A 22422-nucleotide genomic window follows, 5' to 3' on the forward strand; every position below is an offset into this window, starting at 1 on the left:
GGACAACCTCAGCCGTATTTATTTGTAAATAATTTAAAACCCTATAACCATCATCATTAACAGCCGGCTTCGTCCGTAACAATCGATCCGAATGCGACGATCACAAATTCTTCAGAGCACCAACCGAACACAACTACCAGCACAACACCCAGCAGCACTTCCACTAGCACCGTCAGCACTACCACTACAAGCTCCCAAACGAATATTGCCGCTCTTGAAACGTCTACGCCGAACGTCGCCGACCTAGTCTCGATCAATCCGGGCTTCGAATCTGTACCAGTAGATGAGCGTTTGGAAGAATCGGCTGATGAAATCACAACTACAGACAGTCCAATTGTTACTACATCAACGAGCACGAAGGCTTCAAGCAATTCGATACCTAGATCTACTACTTGGACGCCACCCCAGGCCAATTCCGGAGAGTTTGGGGATCGATTGATTTTCACTTCCTAAAAGGGGTCGCCGACCTAACGAGTTCGAATGGAATGCTGGATGGGGAGGATCGTTTTTTTGTTTCTGACCGGATGTGCCCGGTAGAGGTGCTTCACTGTAAATATGCAAATAATGATAAGTGTGTGTGAACTCGTAAGGTTTAAGGTTTTGTGGTAGTTGTAGTTTTTGGAGAAGTGGGAACCTAACCTATTGCAAATATTCAACACTCTCACCTTTTAAATGCAGGATACAACAACTAACCAAATGTTCTGTTCATGTCTTTGGTACATTTCGTAAGTACCTGAAACATTTCAAATTTTCACAGGTGATAATAACATTACTAAACAAAATCGCGAGAAATCAAACAAAGACAAGTTCGCAGCTCTTAACCCTAATCCGTTCTTGAGTGTCATTATGACGACACTATTGGAAATGTGCTGCTTATAACTTTATTCATGTGCACCAAAATAAACAAATTTCTTCGGGGACCCTCAATGAACTCTTGAAATCTTTAATTTTGCATAATTACTTTTTTATGAACGCACCCTGAAAGCCCAGGATTAATACCTTCCTAATCAGACCTTGAGTGTCGACTTGACACTCCTCGCTTAAAACTGCTTTATCTCTCTGAGTTTTCAACCGATTTTTACAAAATTTATATTTTTTGGAATCTTCACAATGTAACTCAAATATGTTTTTCAGATAATATTCACCTACAACACTTCAGATTTCCGTAATTTAAAGTCTAAAAAAATATCTTTCGGGATAAACTTAAAAATTAGTTTTCTTCCGGTTCACATTATATTCTTCATTTACAGAGGATCCGAGACACTGATATCTTCAGTTACTATCAACCCCAATTGCCCAAAAAATGTTTTGTTAAAATGTATCGTCATTTTAAACAGTTTTAATGAATTGTCTTCTCTATGCCGCAAATGTATATTCTATTTTTTTTTTTTCAAGAAAATCTCCATATTCCATTTTGGTTTTTGTTATCTCTTATGCATGTTATATTGTTATATGTACTCTGCATTAAAAACTCAAATTTTTTTGATGATGTTTTCCATAACAATTTTATACTATCATATTTATCAAGAAATGATTGCTTGAGTACTGAATAAAGAAAATTCAAAAATTAAATAAATTCATCGATTTTTTACTCACAGTAATTTCAAATCAAAGGGTTATGGTATCTAGTTTTTACATTTTGATTCTGAATTCAAAATTAGAGATGAAATTCAAAAAAATTCTTCGCAAAACTTAGTCATTTCTATTCTTTCTGTTTTGGATCTTGGATCGAGACTAAAATTTTTATTTTCCAAGCTTCTTGTGCTTGAAGATGTTATTGAATCAAATATCTGTTTCTGGCTTCTTATACTGAGTGTTGGATCAAATTATGAGCTTACGTTTTACAAAGTTGACCTTATTTATATTTTTGACTCTGTTTGGTTTCTCAGCATCTAAGCATGAAAGGAAAAAGTGGAGATTATCTAACGTTTCCTAATTTTCCAATTGGTTTTTAACATTGATGAAACCCTCATAAAATCACAAAGTTGATATCATTATATTCTCAAAATAACTAGATACATTCAAAACGTTTTTATAAAACCAAGCAAATCAATTCATGGTTGTCTTATACTAATTACTTAACAATAAGACGTTCTTATTGTTGTACCATAAATATAAACAGAAGATTTTGTAAAAGAAAGCGTTTTTTTGTTATGTCAACACTTTGACAGTCATATCATAGAATATTATTTTCCTTGGGTGATATGACATTCTTTTAAATGGCCGGAAAAATTACAAAACAGAATAACGGGGTTGAAAATTGAGGTTATCAAAATTCCCGTTCCCCGTACGTATCCAGGTCAGGAAAATCCGGGCTGTGTTATCTAAAAACCAAACAATATCCGGACATTTGATATCAAAAGTTTCAATCCAATATCCAGGCAATACCAAGCAAATCTATGCTAAGCTCACTAACTAATCAAAAAAATCAATAAGAAATGCACCCAATCATTCATCGAAACACATCAACAGATTTTAAATAGTTTTTAAGCATCCAAAAACCGTCATGATTACTATGTAAAACTTGCTCAAAATAATTCATAAAATATTCGAAATTTCAATAAAATATTGACTCAATTAGACATTTTTGTTTGATTTCAAATATAATGAAAAATCCGGAAAAATTCGAAACCAGGACAACTGGACTGAACGGCCGGATCGGGCCCTTTAATTTTTTTATCAAATATCTGGGCAATCTGGCAAGTTTTGGGTAAAGCTTTGAAATGCTAAAGTTGCCTTGATTTTGAAGCAAAAATGACTATTTTCGGATATATGTTTCTTAACGGCTTATTGCGTTTTTTTTAACTCCATAAGGAAGCTAAACAATCACATCCAAGTATCCATTTCAGTGGTGCGTGAAGAGTACATTGGCTTTGAAAATGGGTGCCAAAACTTCATACATACAGATTGATGAGCATCAGTAAGCCTTGATTGCTTTTGGCGCCTTTCTACTCTTGGTGGATTGAATGAAAAAAATGTAAAATTTGGTGCCATGACTTTATTTTATACGAATAAAAACTGAAAATCAATTATTAACCCTTCATTTCATGATTTTTTATTTTTTCTTGAAAAAATTCTCAATAGTGCGCAATGATGAGTACATGAAGGGAAAAATAATGAAAAAATAAAATTTTCATACATTTTGAGTATTTAGCCAAAATATTAATTGTTGCAAATTTGCAACAACATGAAATGGTTATACCTTTTTGTTCCTCACACAAGACAGCTCGATATAAATGTTTACTCTTAGTTTATCTTGCATTAACCATAGTTTTAGCTCAAAAACTTCGTAAACCTTGTGTCTGGACACCATTTAGCTGGGGGTAGAATCTATGTATGCTGGTTATCCACCATGGGTGCACGGATTCACCGCAGTTCCTACCTAAGTATGTGCTTACATGCATTATTGAGATTAATTAGATCGACAAATCTCCAGTTCTTTTTCAGTAACTTTATATTTTGTGAAAGATTTTATGTGTTTTTATGACCTTCGTGTTCATGGTTCTTAAGCGCAATATACAACAATCTAAAAAAAAAAGTTCATTCTCGGCTGACAACAACGAATTATAACAGAAAAAGTGATTGTAGTTCATGGTATACTTATTTGCAAAGAACCAAGTAACTTGAAAATCAGGGAATACAAATTGTTGAAGAAACAATTTTCATTGTTTATTGAAACACCAATAATAAAAAAAAATATTTTCAATATTCCCTAATAAAGAAAACCGATGGATAAAATACCTTCAAAATGCACTCATATAACTTTTGTTGATTATTTTTAATCATAGGTTTATTTATTTAGGCAATTTACTTATAAGTTTCATTTTGCCGAGTGGATCACTATTTAATCCATGTTAGTAGAGGAAGGAGCCGTTACAGCTGCGGTGACTCAACTGTTAGCTTTGATTCTAATTTGGAAGAAGGAAGAAGAACGTTTAGGGTTCAATATCGAAAGCGATTTTCCGACGGTACACATTCAGAAGAGTTAACGGAATTATAAGTAGGACAAAAATGAAACTGCTATTTTACCATCATGCACCGTTTCCTTATCACATTCGTTTTGAAAACATTAATACTGTAAACATTAATACTGTTTAAATGATAAAAAGTAATTGAAGCACATTATGGAACTCATGTTACAAACTAGGGTACTACATTGTATAATGTTGAGAACATATAATGCATTTGCATTTAAAAATTCAATATACTAGTATAGAAAAAAGTATGTTAGTAATTAATTTACTAAAAATGTGAAAATATTTATTTCGAACCCAGAAAATCTAAATGTGACCCTTTGGAAATATATTATCGAACTTAATAATCTGAGAATACATTTAAAAACATACTTAGGCAGAAACTGCAGTGAATCCGTGCACCCATGGTGGATAACCAACATACAACATACGTTCATATGTGTCCCTTTGGAAAAACAATTTTTCAACTTTTATGCAGGATTTCTAACGAGATTTCGTAATTAATGCCTTTTTTTTACTTTATGATACGAATGGTTGATGATCTATTCAAAGAGATTTTTTACTGTTTTTTCCCATATTTCTACACTTGGTAGCCATTTTGTTCAGTTAGAGGATAATGGATCTGCATTATTTTTAAAAATGTTTCGATAACATGACAATATAACATTCAAATAATAATACTTTCAACGGAAAACATATTCACTGTTTAAACGATGAAACATTCGAAAACACACTTCGTAGCCCATATACGTAACTAAAGGTGCTACCGTTGCATGATGTTGCAAATTTGCAACAATTAATAAAAGGCCATTATATCAGACAAAAATTTAAAAAAATCTTCAAATTGTATTCAATTGCGTTAATTGCATTACTGAAAATGCGAAAATATTTTTTCCAGTCAATTTTTTTTTCCTCGGTGCGAATTGGACTACGTCAAAATTATGAAAAATAAGCCTTAACATTTCATATTTTTCAGATTGAAGTTGGTCTAGTTTGTACATTTATACTCGGAATGAATGATTTTTTTTTTAATTGATCCGTATTTTGAAGTTAGAAACATGATTGCCATGAAGAAAAAAGTTGACTCATTGAATTTCTGCATAATTTACAACAGCTTTAATTAATTGTTGCAAATTTGTTAATTTATGAAACGAAGGGTTCATCAAAAACACTTTCGAAATTATCTTTCCGTTGTGTTCTGCTCAGCGCAAAAACGAACCCAACAAAAAAAAAATTGCAAGCAAATCGGATGAAGCCTGCAAGAGTAGTTCGTGTACGTACATATTTACACCTCCATTTTTATATATAAGATGAATGAATGTTTGTCTGTCTGTCTGTCTGTTCCCTATAGATAGACTCAGAATCTTCTTAACCGACTCACATGAAATTTGACATCTGATGGTTTTTGGTGCCAGAGTTGGTTTCTATAATAGTTACTAACCCCTTGGACCCTTACGTCGAAGAGGGCTCCCATGTAAAATCTGCACGAAATAATTTGAACGTAACGAGAATATTTATTGAATTGGTGCTCAAGTTTCGATATATTCACATATTTTTTTGTATTGAAAAATAAATGTTCGAAAGTGAAGGGAAGGTTCCATATGAATTCATGTTAAAGAATGACAGAACTCGGACAGTTTCTAAACAATTTAAATCTAATTTTGCTCACATTCAAGGTATGATGCAACAAAATGATTTAATGTTTGGCGACGTTTGGAGTTTTTGTAAAGGAAGGTTTAAAATTCACAAAATTATAATGAAACTTGAAAAAAATAATTTCATTAAATATTTATTCATGGGAGTAATGACATGATTAGATCTTTTATTGTCATTGCAAGAAGTTTTGATATGATCAGTGTTTGTTGTGTGGTAATATCTTCCCGATTTGGGGGAACTCTCAGTATAAATAACTGTAACCATAGAGAACAGACGTACAAGCTCGAACAAAAAATCTTCAAAAAACTGTGTAAAATTTTCAAATGTTGACATCCAAAAAATACGTTAAAAATTGACTTGAAACAGTGCCATTTATTGCGCCGTTCAAAAGTTACAAATCAGATTTTCAAATGCTCGGTTTTCGAAAAGGCGTACTCGTATATAAACTCATTAATAATTAAACTAATGCTGCTCTAAAATAGATGGGTTCAATTAATTGCTAGATAAATGCAAAAAGAGTTACTTTTGACTAGACAAAATTTCACTTCCTTTATTTAATACGGTTTTTACTTATTAACATTTTCGATGAGTGAAACAATTTTTAGTTTTAAATTTTTTTCGGGTTACTTTTCTTCACTCATTATCAGATGTCCCCCAGAGTAACCCGAAACGTTACGTGAATTTAAAAATTAAAAAAAACAAAGTTGTTTCACTCACCGAAAAAAGTCAAAAAGCAATACCGTATAAAAAGTACCGGTGGGCGGTGATAAACTTTTATTCATTCCTAAATTTTTGTACTACTGAGGCAGTTGAAATAACTAACGTTTTACAATAAGTTTTTGAACTTCTCGAACGGTTATCATCAGAGGACGAATCGGCTATATCCAGTCATTCTTGACGATCAGTCTTACCCATCAGAACTGATTCTAGACATCTTAAAGTGGGTTGCTTTCAAGTATAACTTTTGCATCCCATTGTCCACAATTTGGCACTTCTAGCTTGAAGGAAATAGCGATTAACTTTTAAGATGTTTTTCTGTTATGCAACAGGACGAAAGTGTTACGAAACTTTACCAGCAATTTTGTTTTAAACATGCTAAACAGTTCATGCGAACTCCTCTAAACTGACCAAAATTTTGTTTTTTTTTCTTAGTTTGCTTCCGACAGTTCTCTTTGGCGTGTTTGAAGACATCTGGTGGCCCAGCCAAAAAAAATTGGTTCAAAACGATTGTTGGAAATTTTACACAAGTTTCGTGGGCTAGCTTGCACGTCTGTTCTCTGTGCTGTAACTTATAATCGAAAAGAACAATGTCGAAATATTCATCATCAAGATTGGTTTACTGCCTGCCTGATTTGATGTTAAGAGATGATTATTTGAATTGAGAGACTCCTCTCACTTTTGAAGAAAGTTTTTATGTAACGAGACAAATCTTCCCATTTTTTTGCCAAAGGGTCCAAATTTTTGCAGAACGAGATTATTTATTATTTCGAACAATTTTTGAGAATTTTGTAAGAGCTAATATGCGTTAATTTTTTTGAATTTCAAATCATTTTCAAAATTTTAGTATTTTGTAAAATGTGGACCCATTTTATGCCTTTCTTAAAGGGTATACATGTAGCAGAGAACCTCGAAAATCAATTTTAATTCAAAATATAAGTTGAACAAAGGTTTTAGAGAGATAATAAGTATCCCCGTTTTTGGTAAAATTTCGGAAACAATAAACCCTCTTTTTATTAACAACAAAAATTTAAAATGGTTATGTTCGAACAAGTCGAAAGAATGAAATGCACTTAATAAGAAAATAATAAAAATGTTTGAAATTGAATTGTTTGCTAAAACTAATTTCAATGTCTTTTCCAATAATGAAAACCTAAACGATCATTTAAATTTAAATAATTTTAAATTTTGATGAGCCAAAAATTCATGTACTTCTTAAAAAGTTTTACGTTTCAAAAGACGAAGAGTTGTGATCGTCGGATTTAAGATTAAAAATATTATTTCCAAATTTATATTCTCATTGACATTTCAAAATCAAGCAGCAACTTACATTTTTAAGAATAAGCTTCTGAATAATGATATTTAAAAAAAATCAAATCAAAATTATTAAAAAAAAAAAAAATAATCATTTGTAGAAGGTGTTGCAAAGCACACCGGGTAAGTTAGTAATGATATTTTTTTTTTTTAACTTTTTTTAAGATCATGATCACAAAAAATATAAAAAAGTTCTGTGGAAACCGTACTTTTCAATCAATGAATCGCAGCATTTTCAACGAACTTTCAAAGACAGATGTTTGTTTTACTTTTTGGCAATATGCAATTTTCAGAGATTCTTGCACTAAAATTCAACTTTGCACTGAATTTTGAGAATATTTATATTCACCAAAAAGCCAATTTCATACCGATTCCAGTGATATAATTACATAAACGCTGCGATACTTTACAAAATTATGATACAGTTTTTAATTTCCGCGATCATGATCTTAAAAAATTCTTATGTGCAACGATAGCTTTCAACTTAAGCTTTTTTGGACACTAAGTGAAAAATTTTTGGAGCATTCTTAAGGTGACTGCAGTCATTTTTTCCAAAGCACGTTTTTCGGATTTTATTTTCTTAGACTTTGAATAACGGAAAACTGAAGTGTTGTATGTAGGTGATTAATGCTTGAGAAACATATTTGATTGACATTACGAGGTTTCCAAAAATATGAATTTTGTAAAAGTCGGTTGGGAATCAAGAGAGATGTACATACAGGCCCCGTTCGTTTTTGGCAACATGCCCGAACATTTTGTGTTGCCAAAATCGAATGATGCCAAAATCGAACGGTTTTTTCTGACATTTTTTTTCTTATTTTTACAAAACAACTATTTTTATTATCATAAACGTTATTTTAAGCCAATTCCGACCATTTTGAGAATTTTTAGAATTTTTTTTTCCACGTTTTTGATGTATTTTTCTCTGTTTTTGTTTTGTTTATAGTCTTTGTTTTTTTGTCATTTTTGTTGTTTTTGTCATTCTTCATCATTTTCAAGTTGATTTTGTCATTTTTAGTCTTTCGTTTATATTTTTTTAAAATTTTTTTGAAATATTCTCCTTTTTGTAATTTTTGAGTACTTTATGATTTTTTTAAAAAAACTTTTGTTTTTGTTGTTGTATTCTATCATCATTTTTGAACGTAAAATCGGTTTTTTGGTATTTGTCTGAATTATATTGGTCCTGTTATAGAGAAAACTAAAAGATAATGCCGCTTCTAAAAACCGTTCGATTTTGGCACATGTGCCAAAATCGGATGTTGCCAAAATCGAATGTTGCCAAAAACGAACGGGGCCTGTATATGTTTTAGTCAGGAGTGTCAAATTAACACTCCGGGGACTGTAACGGATAAAAATGTCTGGGGCGGACAGGGTTAATACCCATATTGTAGGAGTTTCATGCCCCTTGTGATTTCACCTTTTTCTTCGCCTGTCCTTACATCTCCTATTCTTCTTAATAAATTTTATTTTTATAGTTGTTCATTTGAAGTAATTAATAACAAGTTAATAACGTAATACTTGGCTACTTCAATATCTAATTGTAAAAATAAGTTTTTGAAATATTTCATGCCTGTTTTCAAGTGATTAGCATGTTTATGAAATCCTACTCCGAAATACAAAAAAAAAGTTTAAACGGTTGATGAAGGTATATGTTTTATGTTATGTCTTTTAAGTTATTTTAAAGGTGATGGTAATAAGAATTAGCTAACAAGCTAACATTTTTCGAAATACGTTTCATAACAAAATTTTGAATTATTACTCAATAAAGGTATGTGTGTTTGAAAGTGCGTATGTATATTTAGGCTTTAAAGTTTTTGTATTGTGTATGAGAGTTTATTTATTATCTTTTTATGGACCTTTCTTGAAATTCAGGTTTAGTATGACTATAAGACTGAGTCAATTTTGGTCATTTTTAAACTTATCAAACCCTGGGGTCTTAAAAGCTCCGTTTTGGTTCAAAACAAGTCCATGATTTTTTGCAAAATTTTTAAGTTAGGTTTTCATGAGTAAATTTGAAAGGTACAATTAAGAAGTAAATTTGAAAGTTAAATTTAAGTTAAAGGTTGTATGAAAAAATTGAATATTTTGGTCTGTAAATTGAACAAAATTTTACTTTCTTCTGTGGAACCAAGCCAATTATTGTTTTTTTTTTTGCCAATTTATAAATTCTCAAAAAATAAATCCGCTTAACATATTTGTCTAAAATTTCAAATACATATATAAATAACAAAAAAAAAAAAGTCAGTTACCTTAACTTAGTATCTTAGCAAGCAAAACAGTTATTAGCTTTTGAATAGAGGTATGTCTTTTGGCATCGAAAAACATTCAATTCAACTGACAGCACTGCTGGTGTCTGAAAAGGGATAGCATGTCTTTTTTCCAAGCAACACTTCGTTAGATATTAGAAGTGATGTCAGTTAAATTGATTGTTTTTCAATGCCAAAAGACATGCCCCATGTTCAACAGCCAATAACTTTTTTGTTTGCGATCTTCGACAAAGTTGTTTGGACAAAAATTTCTTTTAGAGAATTTATAAAACACACAAAAACTAATAACAGCCTTGATTCCACAGAAGGAAAAAAATTTTGTTCGTTTTCAGATGAAAATATTCAATTTATCCATACAAATTTGAATTTTCAAACTTACTCATGTAACCGTACTTAAAAATTTTGCAAAAAATCATGGACGAGTTTGAACCAAAACGGAACTTTTAAGATCCCAGAGTTCGAGAAATTCAAAAATCACCCATAATCGACTCCATTTAATGAACATGTGTGTCAATGATACTTAAATGCTAGTTATCTAGGTTTAAAAAATATCACATATTAATAAATCCACACTCCATTGCAGCGTAACGACGGTAGCTACTATCGACCGATTGCCGCTTCGCAGTCCCAGTACCGGCCACAGTTGGCGGCAGCTCCCCAAGGTCCTGGAAATCCTGGCGGACCGGCAGCCGACGAAGGCATTCTCTCGACGATCAGCAACGGCTTCAACAGTTTAGTTAACAACATTTTCGGATAGATTCTTCTACGCAGCCAATAGACTTACAGTATTAGACTGTTTTTGACAAAATTCCTCAAAGTACTATCAACGAAATTGAAAAAAATTATCGTTCAAGCTCCGTGAAAACTGTTCTACTTTTAAATCTCGACCCGTACAAACGAAAGACAGTACCTTAGCTGGTGAAAATTAAAAAAAAAACAAAACAAAACAAACAAATTAAAAGTTATAAATTTAATATGACGCGAAACGATGTGTTCCAGTGATATGACGATATAATAATTGTTATAGATTAGTAACATGTTTTGAGCGATAACTAAGTTCGATTAAAAAATAAAATAAACAAAAAAGTAACTAGAACAAAAACAACTATTCAAACACATTCCCTATGCTATAGAATTGTTTGCTGGAGTAGCAAACTTTTTAAGTTCACATTTTAGTGATTGATAAGGCGCGCGTTGGATCGTTAAAACGAACAAACAAACAAAAATGAACAACCTTCAACAAACTGCAAATTAGTGAAACTCAATCTCTTTATAGTATACCTAAGATCTATGATATATTTAAAACTACACCTACACACCGATAAAGACTTATTTATGAAACACGGTTTGATATCGTAATTGAAATAAACAAAATAATGGAATTCCGTTGTTGTCTGTGTTAAGTAATGTTTGATCCGAAACTTCCTTTACAAAAAAAATTTGAAAAACTTAAGGCATCAATACAATTCTTGAACTCAGCAAGGCATTTTAAAATTTTCAGAATCTCATGATCGAGAATCTAGATGAGGATTATTCTTTTTCATGCTTCGATTGTCATTTTTTGCCATATTTGTAATATTTGCCTTTTTGCCAAGTTTGCCATGTTTGCCGTGTTTGCCATTTTTGTCATTTTTGTCATTTTTGTCATTTTTGTAATTTTTGTCATTTTTGTCATTTTTGTCATTTTTGTCATTTTTGTCATTTTTGTCATTTTTGTCATTTTTGTCATTTTTGTCATTTTTGTCATTTTTGTCATTTTTGTCATTTTTGTCATTTTTGTCATTTTTGTCATTCTTGTCATTTTTGTCATTTTTGTCATTTTTGTCATTTTTGTCATTTTTGTCATTTTTGTCATTTTTGTCATTTTTGTCATTTTTGTCATTTTTGTCATTTTTGTCATTTTTGTCATTTTTGTCATTTTTGTCATTTTTGTCATTTTTGTCATTTTTGTCATTTTTGTCATTTTTGTCATTTTTGTCATTTTTGTCATTTTTGTCATTTTTGTCATTTTTGTCATTTTTGTCATTTTTGTCATTTTTGTCATTTTTGTCATTTTTGTCATTTTTGTCATTTTTGTCATTTTTGTCATTTTTGTCATTTTTGTCATTTTTGTCATTTTTGTCATTTTTGTCATTTTTGTCATTTTTGTCATTTTTGTCATTTTTGTCATTTTTGTCATTTTTGTCATTTTTGTCATTTTTGTCATTTTTGTCATTTTTGTCATTTTTGTCATTTTTGTCATTTTTGTCATTTTTGTCATTTTTGTCATTTTTGTCATTTTTGTCATTTTTGTCATTTTTGTCATTTTTGTCATTTTTGTCATTTTTGTCATTTTTGTCATTTTTGTCATTTTTGTCATTTTTGTCATTTTTGTCATTTTTGTAATTTTTGTCATTTTTGTCATTTTTGTCATTTTTGTCATTTTTGTCATTTTTGTCATTTTTGTCATTTTTGTAATTTTTGTCATTTTTGTCATTTTTGTCATTTTTGTCATTTTTGTCATTTTTGTCATTTTTGTCATTTTTGTCATTTTTGTCATTTTTGTCATTTTTGTCATTTTTGTCATTTTTGTCATTTTTGTCATTTTTGTCATTTTTGTCATTTTTGTCATTTTTGTCATTTTTGTCATTTTTGTCATTTTTGTCATTTTTGTCATTTTTGTCATTTTTGTCATTTTTGTCATTTTTGTCATTTTTGTCATTTTTGTCATTTTTGTCATTTTTGTCATTTTTGTCATTTTTGTCATTTTTGTCATTTTTGTCATTTTTGTCATTTTTGTCATTTTTGTCATTTTTGTCATTTTTGTCATTTTTGTCATTTTTGTCATTTTTGTCATTTTTGTCATTTTTGTCATTTTTGTCATTTTTGTCATTTTTGTCATTTTTGTCATTTTTGTCATTTTTGTCATTTTTGTCATTTTTGTCATTTTTGTCATTTTTGTCATTTTTGTCATTTTTGTCATTTTTGTCATTTTTGTCATTTTTGTCATTTTTGTCATTTTTGTCATTTTTGTCATTTTTGTCATTTTTGTCATTTTTGTCATTTTTGTCATTTTTGTCATTTTTGTCATTTTTGTCATTTTTGTCATTTTTGTCATTTTTGTCATTTTTGTCATTTTTGTCATTTTTGTCATTTTTGTCATTTTTGGCATTTTTGTCATTTTTGTCATTTTTGGCATTTTTGTTATTTTTTGTCATTTTTGTCGTTTTCGTCATTTTTGTTATTTTTGTCTTTTTTTTATATCGCCAATTTTTCTTAGAACCTTCCATGACACACCCTATTATTTCAAACGAACTTGCGCGTCTGGAAGCCTCCGAAACCTGCCATAAATATCATAAAGCTCTCTGGAAGCGAGAGTTTCTTTTCAAATTTTTATAGCATTTCAGGAAACAGAAGAATATCAGAGAAAGGGAGAGAAACCAAACCAAATGGTTGAACCGGTTTTAAAACTCTTGCTAGCATTTTCCATCGCCATAAAGAGCAACGTGTTTGTGCGGCGAGGCGTGAAAATTTCTCCCCCAACCCTAAGCCAGCAGGAATCGGAATCAGGTCGTTTTTGGTGGTTTCTTTTCGACAACTGTCCCAATGATTCCAATTTATCAAGGATCAAAATGTAGGTTGAAATTAGTCGCAATTCCAAATCGCCAATGAAAGACAATGAACCTTTTTCCGGCAATAAATTTCAAATTGTATCTCGTTTTAAAAATCAAAACTTCTCAATAAAATGGCTGAATTGATCAGAACAAATTTTATGATTTTATTCCTTTTCACTCATTACTTACCTCCTTTTGAAAGATATGTCTCTAGTTTTCCCAGGCAACACATTTGCGGGGACCAAAACAAAGCAACCGATGTTGGTGTTTTGGTGGCGTTTTTTGAACTCTTCTTCACTATCAGGAGCTGCGAAGGAAGTCAGTTGTCAGTTGGGCATTGCGATTTCCTGCTGTGCTGAATTTTGGTGCGTTTCGTGGCTCTAATCGGGAATGGATAGCGGCAAGTAAAAAAAGCCTACAAAGTAAACAATCTGCCGTGTGTGCATATTTGAAGTTAGAAGGAACCAGCCATGGATATAAACGTTGAAGAGTTTATGCAAAATTCCACCAAAGGGTACAACTTCCAGGTAAATATAAACAAACCGTAAGCACTCATTAAAATCCAAGGGGTTAATAACCCTGCCAGGAAATTTTGTGCAACTACACAATTTGATTTTGCTTTTTCACTCTAAATTAAGGGTTTTAACTCGAAATGATGATTTAACAGAATTTTTCATTTGATTTTGATCTGTAATAGTTAACCTTATTCATCTCATTTAGAATTTTAATTGTAAATCCTGTTTCTGAGATAAAAATATAAAATCTGATTTTGAATTCTCATCCTAAATCCTGATATCGAGTTTTGAATTTTTTTTTATTCTCAACTCTGAATTCTGCATTCAATTTAAGAATTCTCAATTTTCAATTCTAAATTCAGCGTTCTGAACTTTAAAATCCGAATTCTAGAATTTTAATTCTGATTTCCGATTACTAAATCATGAATTTTGAATTGAGTTTTTTTTAAATCTGGATTTTGAATCTGAACCTGTTTCTTATTGTGGATTTTAAGTTTTGTTTGTGTTCAGAACTCATTAAATTGAATTTAAATTATAAATTCGAAAACCGAACTCAGATTCTTTTTGAGAATTGTAATGAAATGCGTTTATCGAAATTTTAATTTAGGATTTCAGGATCCAAATTTTTGTATATTAAAATTTTGAGTTCAGAATTAACACGTAAAATGACTCTGATTGATTTCCAAATCAGATTTCTAAGCTCATCTTCTTTTATAAAAAAATGGAGGCATTTCTAATTCCTTACATGAGTTTATGTTTTCCCTTTGATTCTGAGTTAAGATTCAAAATGTATTAGGTAGCAATATTTTAAATTTTGTATCCGAAATACAAATAAATTTTGAATGCGTTTCATAAAATGGCGGAGAGCTCAAATTTATGTTATAAGCCGTTTCAAATAAATAAATAATAAACATTTTTTTATTATATGAATTTCGAGTTGCGCTCAAATGACATGATATTATAGTATATCATTTTAATTACGAATTGCAGTACTTTTTGGTTTAGATATATTCAATGCTTCCTGATTCATGTATATCAATTTTGTTAAGCTCAGGTTTGAACTTCAACTATTAAGTTGTATCCGAAATAAGATTTATCCAGATTAAGCTTACATAAAATTTACACGTTGATTTTCAATTGATTACCCAAAATTTGATTGTAACTTGTCTATTGCAAATCGTCTTATTTGTATATTTATTTTTTTAACAGCTTTTCCCAAAGTTCTAATTCTAATTCTAATTTTCTTTATTTATAGAGGATTTTAACCATTGCAGTCATTGCCCAAAGTTTATTTGTAGAGAATCCTCAGTGAAATGTTCGATTATAAAAATTGGATTAGTCTTAATGATTTTTTAAGTTTCATTTTGGCTTTGGAAAAGTTCAATTGATTTTTCATAGTTTTGATTGATAGGAGGCTTTGATAAATTATATTAAAACAAGATAGCTTGCAAAAGACTTCATCCAAATTAATGATCTCAAAAAGGACAAGTCTCCATTGATTTTAGAAAATAAAAATTAAAATCGAGTGTAAAAGCTGGCTTATAAGAGCAAACATTCTGATTCATTTATATTAGTTTTGTACAAAAGATGGCTTGCATGAGGAAATTATTCAATTCACTCTGTTTCTATTTTTAATTAAAAAAAATGGTTTGCTGGAGGATAGTCCTGATTGATTTTCTAAAGTTGTGATCGAAAAATGACTTACTAGAAAACAAACTTCAAGAGATATTTAATAGTTTTTACAATAACATTGCTTGAAAGTATAAGCACCTCATTCCAATTTGATAAAATTTAGTTTATGAAGGCTGGCTACAAGAGAACCAGTCCTAATGTAGAAACGCCACTCGGTTCTTTAGACCTTTAAGAAGTCGAGCCTTGGAAAGAGAAATAAATGTTTAAAAAATAATAATAACTAGTCGCAATTTGTTGGACTATTCTGGATTTAAAAACACGGTTTACTAGCGAGGTCGAACCACCAGGCCAATTTCCTGTGTAGGATTTGCCAAGCGAAGCACCACCGTTGCACGTCCAAGCAGCACCACCGAACGAGTTCTCATCCGAGGGATCACAAGCGAATCCAGGTCCCAGTAGATTGCTCAGACCACCAACAGTAAATCTTCCCGTGCATTCAGATTCAACCGTTCTCTTGGAGACAGTCTCTCTGTTAGTAGTCGACCGATACGGTAGAAAGATTCCTGCTAGAGCTTTGCTAGATTCTGCAGCGATGTCCAACTTCATCACCAAGAAGCTGGCGAACGAACTCGCCACCCGTCAAAGCCCCGTGGACATCGCAGTTGCCGGAATTGGAGAGTCAGTGAAGCGCATCAAGCACAAGTTAGCTTCCAAGATCGTATCCAGTAACAGCGACTTCTCCACCAAACTCGATTTCTTCGTAATGAAGAAACTCACATCATATCTCCCCACATCCCCGATCGATTCAACTGCCTGGAGAATGCCGAAGGTTCCATTGGCGGATCCTCAGTTCAACGTTCCAGCAACAATCGACATGCTCATCGGTGGAGAATGTTTCCATGAGTTTCACACAGGCGTATGCTACTGCCTTGGTAACGGTTTCCCGTTTTTGGTGGACCCCCTCTTTGGCTGGACATTTTCCTGCAAAGTGGATTCCAGCTCCACCACCGCACCGCAAGCGTGCTACTTCTCCACCGTTGATCAAACCCGAGAAACGATCCCTGGGGAGTTCCGGCCAATGGAAACCGCCGATAGGAGCCTGAGAATGGAAGCTGAACCCTCCACTACTTAAATCTACAAAGAAGGATGCGTCGCCCACTATTCCCGGTGAAATGATCCACAAACCACCCTTGGAGATTACGAAACAAATGCCACACATCGAAACTCCACCAGAGATACACACCACAAGATTCCTGGAAGTAACGATCAACTCGGAATGGCGCACCAGAACGATCCTGTTGAAGACTACAAACCACACTGCTATCTGCCAAATCACCCGGTGCTCAAGGAAGCCAGCAAAACCACCAATGAACGCATGGTATTCAACTCATCCTGTGGACCCAACTCAGGGTACGCGCTCAAAGATACGCTGCTCGTTGGTTCCGTCGTTCAACAAAATTTCAACCTCATTCCAATCAACGCGCTAATGGAGCGCTAACAGGTGATTAGCGTTCCTATCATTTCATCCATATCGTTCGATCTACCGGGTCTTTGTTGCTTCCAGATCCTTAGACGTCATGTCATTCCTCACCATCATCGAGATCCTTCTACAAAGACCGGCAGAGCACGCCGAATGTGACTCACTGCGCATATCGAGCGCTAATAGATCCTATCTTACAATATCACTATATCGTCACTACGTATTCATAGCCATTTACCAAGCCACAACGCAGAATCTTCTAAGACCGGTAGAGCACACTGAACGTACCTCAACGCTCTAATGGAGCACTAACAGGTGATTAGCGTTCCTATTACTTTCTCCATATCGTTTGGTCTACCGGGTCCTTTTCGATTCCAGATCTCCCGTTGTCGTACATCGTCGCAGAATCTCATCGTCCACCTCCTATAACGACCAAAACCATCTATAGCGACAGCAGAGTCTCCAAAGATATCGGTAGAGCACGCCGAACGTTGCTCAACGCGCCAAAGGGACGCTAATAGGTGATTAGCGTTCCTATAATCTTACCCTACGCCGTTCGTTCTACCGGGTGTCTTTTGTCGTCCACAGACTCTGAACCAGTTCCGACGCTGAGAAGAAGACGGTTCCTCGATATGCGACAAACCATCTGTGTCCTTGAATCCAGTCGAAGAAACATGCAGAAATTCTTCGGGAGTAGGGAGTGTTGAAACTGTAGTTTGAAGGTGGCCGGAATGATCGGTACTACACCGGTCATGAATAATGTTCTTGTTGTTTAAATATGTATGTGTCTCAATCTATGTTCACTTGACACTTTAATCCATTTGCTCGTAAACACCATTATTTGTGATCGTACCTTAGCATAAGATCAACTCTCTCTCTCTCTCGCAACAAAGCAAACATCGCGGAGAGAGTTCACAAAATAGTTTAGGTGAGCCATTTTAGAAGTTAGAAAAAAAAGTAAAGTTGAACGAATCGAACGGATTTTCACTTCATCGCAATAAATTAATCTAAAGTCCAACCAAGCGACTTACTTCTTAAATAGTTCCGAAAATTGAGAAAAGTATTTGGTGGCAACAACTATCGAGTGAATACTGTGTGGTGCTATCTCGCAAACAGACCCGAACAGTGCAAACAAAATCTCCCCCCGAACGGGTGATCAGCTGTTAGTGTGAATTGACGACGACTCACCATATATTCCTGCTGCTGGTGGATGCCGTCGATTGGAGATGGAAAGAAATTCCCCGAAATTCGAACCCCACCCCCCCCCCCCCCTTCGGTCGAGCCCGAACAGAATAGTATCTATTCTAGTCAACGATGCAGCCATCCTAAAAGCGACAGCTGAACTAAAAAAATCATCTTCTACGGCCCGGACGGTATACCAGCTACTTTTTTTAAGTGCCACCTCTGCTGACACCCATCAGACACATCTTACAACCATCGCTAGACTGCGCAATCTTTCTCTCATTGGTCCACAAAAAGGGAGATAAGAGAGATGTGAGCAACTACCGCGGAATCTCCGATCTATGCGCGATCGCCAAACTATTTGAACTGGTTGTTTTGGATCCAATTTTCTCATTTTCCAAGCATCATGCCTAAACGATCCACGCACGACTATAAACCCCTACTGATCGTTCTTGCAGGACAGCTTTGCCAAAAAACTCAAACTGATGCCATGTGCACAGATATTCAGTGGCGTTCGATAAGGTGAACCACGATATTGCAATCGCAAAGCTCGAACGATTAGGCTTCTGTGGTTCCATATTGGATAGGTTCCGGAGCTACTTAATGGGACGGAAGTTATCCTTTCGCACTGGAGAATCCTTTTCTAGGCAGTTTGTTGTCTTTTCATGAGTGCCCCAAGGAAGTCTTTTGGGACCAATCATTTTCGTGATCTATTTTAATGATGTATGTACTCTCCCCCTTAGCGGAACAAAGCTCTCATATACCGATGACCTGAAACTTTTTCACACCATAAACGGCCAAGACGATATCAACCTCCTACGACAGAAATTCACCGCTTTTGCTCACTGGTGCGACATTAATTGCTTGCCCTTGAACCGCAGTAAATGCTCGGTAATATCGTTTTCTCGTAAGCGGCACTCTCTTCACGCATATTACATCCTCGGAGACGGAACCATCATCCGGGTGGAGCACATCAACGATCTGGGCGTTATTCTCGATTGATGGCTGGAGTTCAAGACTCATACGAACTGTGTTGTCGACAAAGTTTCTGGGAGCCTTGACCAGTAAATATTCTTGTAGGTATATTTCTCATCATCTTCATATACATTATAGAATGATCGTATGAAACACGAAAAAACAGCATTTACCTACCAAAGTGGAGGCAATATACATACATATTTTCTATTTCTGGCTAAAGCGTTAAGAGTAAACGATTCGGGCGATATCAGACACCTTATAGATACATACTGAAAGAATGCAAGAGAGCACAAGTTTTTTCTCTCAATGCATGCGAACCGTTGCCAGCGACAATATTTGCTGCCTCTGACATTGGGCAATTCTTGCAAATACACCATCTGATTTTTTGCAATCTGGATGCACTGATGGTCGCAGAGAGATCAACAAAGCTGTTCTCTCATTTGACCCACGCGATAGAAAAAAATGGAACGAAATTGTCTTCAAAATCTGCAAACATGGCGGACTTTTGATCACGATTTAAACCATTTAATCCGACTTCGAGTAACGATTTTAACGACCTTTTATTTGCGGAAGTTGGAGTTACGATTCACAGTAACATTTTTAATGACTTGAGTTATTATTTTCAATACGATTTTATGTTTGCTGGGTTGGATTCTTGTTTCGTATGGCCAAAGACTTCAAAGACGTTTATTGCCTGAAAAGTCTTTATTGTTGCATAGTTCGTTCTATTACTGAGTACGCTTCAGCTGTTTGGTGCCCTTTCTACCAGAACGGAGCTGAAAGAATCGAGGCTATCCTGGCTATCAGTAACTTTTCAAATCTATGCTTTTCCAGCCACTTAAGGCAGAAACACAATACAGCGTCGGTCGTCGCGTCACGTCAGCGGTCAACGCTGTCGATAAGTACTAAAACGCGGACGCGACGCACCAGACGATTTTTGCATCACAATTCAGCATCAAGAGACATCTCTGCAACCTGAAACAATTTGGCCTTAAGTTGTCAAATCTAAATAACCTTAATGAACAAGCTAACATGACTGAATCGGACATTTCAAATTACAACGATGAACAGAACTTTATGATTCCAAACTGGTTCAAAAATCGACAAAATTTTGAATACTGTGATATGATAATAAATACACATGTTCTGAATATCGAATTGGGAAATTATTTCTTACCAAATAATGAAGTATATTTTTCACGTTTAACATTGATTTTTTTATAGACCTTTTCCGATAAAAATAAAACTATAAAAAGCCTTTTTTTCATTTCTCCAGTACCTTAACGTGAAGGACCTGAACCGAATAATTCGCAACGTGCAGCGAACCGTAGATGTTCAAAGTAGTAAACCGATAGCCAAACAACCCATTTCGGAACCGACTCCCAAATCAATAACGGAAAACTTTCTAACACGCACCGAAGTTGACTGCATCCTGAAGCAGGCCGAGGAAGATTTACTGGAACCGTCCGGGCAGCCCGATGTTTTGGAAATCGATCTTCAGCCAGCTACTACGGCTCCTGAACCGGCAAACGATAATCACAGCAGTAGCAGTTCCTCAACGTTGTCCGCAACTACCTCGACTTCGTCAATTATCTTCTCTCCCTCCCGGGAAGGAACCACCGACGATGTGGCTGACGTCGAAGATAACTTGTTCGTCGATGATGACTTTGATTTCGAAGATCAATTGATCACGACTTCTAGGGAAGAAAATCGTGCCACCAAACAAGAAATCGAGGATCTTCAATCGTTGGATACGTATTACGAGTTTTTGGATTCGGAATCGATCGCGGAGGAAGTGCTGCTCGCGCCGGAAGATCAGGACGGAGATTCCGAGGGATCATTGAATGTGGCTCCCGTAGTAATACGGGTGCGAACTCCAGTGCGACCACGATCGAATGTGCCTTTGACGGAGTCTTGCGATCACGATTTTTACGACGCGATGGATGTTGTTAAACCAGTTATTGATTTTGAGAAGATTGAACGAGAGAGTCGGCGAAGCAGAGGAAAGAGTAGCGTTTCGGTAGCGAGATCAGCTTCCCAATGCCGAAGTCGTCCAGCGTCCGAGAAATCTCTGATAGAAGAGTTCGATACATTTATTAAAATAACCGAGCTACAGAAGAAAATTTGTATGCTGATCGATGATGTGCGACTTGGAGTTGGTAAAATTGAGGAGATTGAGGACGTTTTAGAGGAAAAGAAGCGGGAGAAGCGAACGGCAGAGTTTTTAGTGCGCTTTCAACGGAATTATCTGTACCAAATCAATAGAATTGAAGAAGATGTTTGTGTGATTTCGAAGAGTTCCCCGGAACTTTCCCAGAAAGTGTATCAGTTGTACAAGTTCGTTTACGATGGGTTGAAGTTTTATTTAAAAAACATGAAGTACTTTGTGATAAATGTAAGCCCGGAGAAGTTGTGGTCCCTGGTTAAACAGATCATGAGTTCAACGAAGGTGTGCATCCAGAAGGGGATTTTTGACGAAGATGATCTGATTGTTGGGGAGATAAACGAAAAGTGTCACGCTTTAAGGCATCGCCTCAAAGAGGAAGCTAGTAGGTTGAAAACTAAAATGAAAGCATCAAGGGATTCCAAGAGATCCGGAAGTGTGCTGCGTAATTCCACTCAGCATACAACTAAACTCTCGATGTATGGAGCCGTAAGTGCTCCACCAAAACGACGGCCACCAGTTCGGAAGGTTCCAAAACCAGTTAAAAAGCCCACCGAGAAACCCAAAAACGATCTTCCTAAGGAACCTTCCAAAGATCTTTCCAAAAGACCAGGTCGAGGTAAAATAATTGCTGTTCCAATGAACAAATCTAGCTCATCTTCATTGGGTCAAAGCAAAAGTTCAACCCGACTTCGGTCGGCCAAATCGCCTCGAACCAAACCATTGGATGAGGACGTTGTTACACAGATCCAAACGCAGGCCGATCCTTTAATAAACTCCCGGCTCCTGAAGGAAGTCTCCAGTGCTTTGACGAAACTGTCTAGCAATCGAGATGCTGCCATCAGTCCCGAAGTGAACCAACAACTACACCAACTGATCATGGAAACCATCCAGAATATCACCAGACAGCAGCTCAAAGAATTTTTGGAGGTAAGTGTCTTCAAAACTCT

At 34.6% G+C, this 22422-nt stretch overlaps 2 protein-coding genes across 7 annotated transcripts in view; both read left to right on the forward strand.

Annotated features, from left to right (window-relative positions):
* Positions 1-11310, forward strand: part of LOC129752671 (carboxypeptidase D) — a 42396-nt gene extending 31086 nt beyond the window's left edge. For 3 of the 6 annotated variants that reach the window (XM_055748440.1, XM_055748453.1, XM_055748458.1), the window contains 2 exons: positions 64-549; positions 10512-10653. In XM_055748440.1, coding sequence (XP_055604415.1) covers positions 64-453 — 390 coding nt within the window. In that variant the 3' untranslated portion in view covers positions 454-549; positions 10512-10653. Of the gene's footprint in view, positions 1-12; positions 550-10511 lie in introns of those variants that run through there. The other 3 variants (XM_055748447.1, XM_055748468.1, XM_055748465.1) reach the window with 3 other exon arrangements.
* A 2497-nt stretch (positions 11311-13807) lies between these two features.
* LOC129739075 (uncharacterized) overlaps positions 13808-22422 on the forward strand; it is a 59497-nt gene continuing 50882 nt past the window's right edge. The window contains exons 1-2 of the mRNA XM_055730459.1: positions 13808-14048; positions 20585-22402. Of these exons, the coding sequence (XP_055586434.1) occupies positions 13992-14048; positions 20585-22402 (1875 nt within the window). The 5' untranslated portion in view covers positions 13808-13991. The remainder of the gene's footprint in view (positions 14049-20584; positions 22403-22422) is intronic.

The sequence above is a fragment of the Uranotaenia lowii genome, chromosome 1 (genome assembly GCF_029784155.1).
Source record: "Uranotaenia lowii strain MFRU-FL chromosome 1, ASM2978415v1, whole genome shotgun sequence".
Taxonomy (NCBI): Eukaryota; Metazoa; Arthropoda; class Insecta; order Diptera; family Culicidae; genus Uranotaenia; species Uranotaenia lowii.